At 53.6% G+C, this 1387-nt stretch overlaps 1 protein-coding gene across 1 annotated transcript; it reads right to left on the bottom strand.

Moving 5' to 3' along the window:
* Positions 1–166: 166 nt before the first annotated feature.
* On the bottom strand, positions 167–1099 carry LOC108964056 (olfactory receptor 14A16-like). Its single transcript, XM_018925811.3, has one exon. It carries the CDS (start codon positions 1097–1099, stop codon positions 167–169), a length of 933 nt encoding a protein of 310 aa, XP_018781356.3.
* Positions 1100–1387: the final 288 nt, after the last annotated feature.

Genomic DNA, 1387 nt, shown 5'->3' with positions numbered 1-1387 from the left:
GGAAGTTGGAGAGAAAAAAAATGAGCAATGCCACCAACAAAGACATTTCTTTGTGGACAATATGAGAAAACTAATATAAAGGAAGAAAAAAAACCCACAACCAAACCAACAAGAAATATCAAAGATGACTTTTATTACAAGTGATTTATAAACATTGGCCAGCAGTTTAATGTTTCTGAAACCATCCAATCATCAGTCTCCACACTGCAGCCTTGAGCTCCTGGTTCCTCAAGCTGTAGATGAGGGGGTTCAGGGCTGGAGGCACCACCGAGTACAGAACTGACAGGGCCAGATCCAGGGATGGGGAGGACATGGAGGGGGGCTTGATGTAGACTAATGTGCCAGTGCTGATGAACAGATATACCACGGCCAAGTGAGGGAGGCAGGTAGAAAAGGCTTTGTGCCTTCCCTGCTCAGAGGGGATCCTCAGCACAGCCTTGATGATCTGCACATAGGAGAAAACAATGAACACAAAACAACACAGTGATAAACAGAGGGAGAATACAATGAGCCCACGTTCCCTGAGGTAGGATTTGGAGCAGGAGAGCCTGAGGATCTGTGGGATTTCACAGAAGAACTGGCCCAGGGCATTGCCATGGCACAGGGGCAGGGAAAATGTATTGGCTGTGTGCAGCAGTGAATAGAGAAAGCCACTGGCCCAGGCAGCTGCTGCCATGTGGGCACAAGCTCTGCTGCCCAGGAGGGTCCCGTAGTGCAGGGGTTTGCAGATGGACACAGAGCGGTCGTAGCACATGATGGTCAGGAAGAAATACTCTGCTGAGACAAAGAAAAGAAAGAAAAAGAGCTGAGCGGCACATCCCTTGTAGGAGATGTTCCTGGTGTCCCATAGGGAATTGTGCATGGCTTTGGGGACAGTGGTGCAGATGGAGCCCAGGTCAGTGAGGGCCAGGTTGAGCAGGAAGAAGAACATGGGCGTGTGCAGGTGGTGGCCGCAGGCTACGGCGCTGATGATGAGGCCGTTGCCCAGGAGGGCAGCCAGGGAGATGGCCAGCAAGAGGCAGAAGTGCAGGAGCTGCAGCTGCCGCGTGTCTGCCAGTGCCAGCAGGAGGAAGTGGCTGATGGAGCTGCTGTTGGACATGTGTTCTGCCTTGGTATAGGAATCTATATAAAAAGTAATCGAGGAATAGTTGGGTTTGGAGAGGACTTTAAATATCCCAGCACAGCCTGGGGGCACTTTCCCCCCACTGCCTGCCCAGGGCTCTGCTGCCTGGAGCTGTCCCTGCCAGCAGCTGCTTCCCTGTGCCCAGGGCTGGGCCCTGCCAGTGCTGCCAGAGCCCAGCCCAGCCTTGGCTGCTCAGCTCTGCCTCCCCGCTCTGGCACTGCCCAGGGGCAGCTCTGGCTCTGCAGGCTCTGATGGCAACGTCAG

Source organism: Serinus canaria, chromosome 25 (genome assembly GCF_022539315.1).
Source record: "Serinus canaria isolate serCan28SL12 chromosome 25, serCan2020, whole genome shotgun sequence".
Lineage (NCBI taxonomy): Eukaryota > Metazoa > Chordata > Aves > Passeriformes > Fringillidae > Serinus > Serinus canaria.
Note: the sequence above shows the minus strand (reverse complement) of the source record. Positions and strands in the feature narration are given on the sequence as shown.

Bases quoted from the DNA above. Each gene is read 5' to 3' on its own strand.
- LOC108964056 (XM_018925811.3), bottom strand. From the start codon at position 1,099: ATGTCCAACAGCAGCTCCATCAGCCACTTCCTCCTGCTGGCACTGGCA.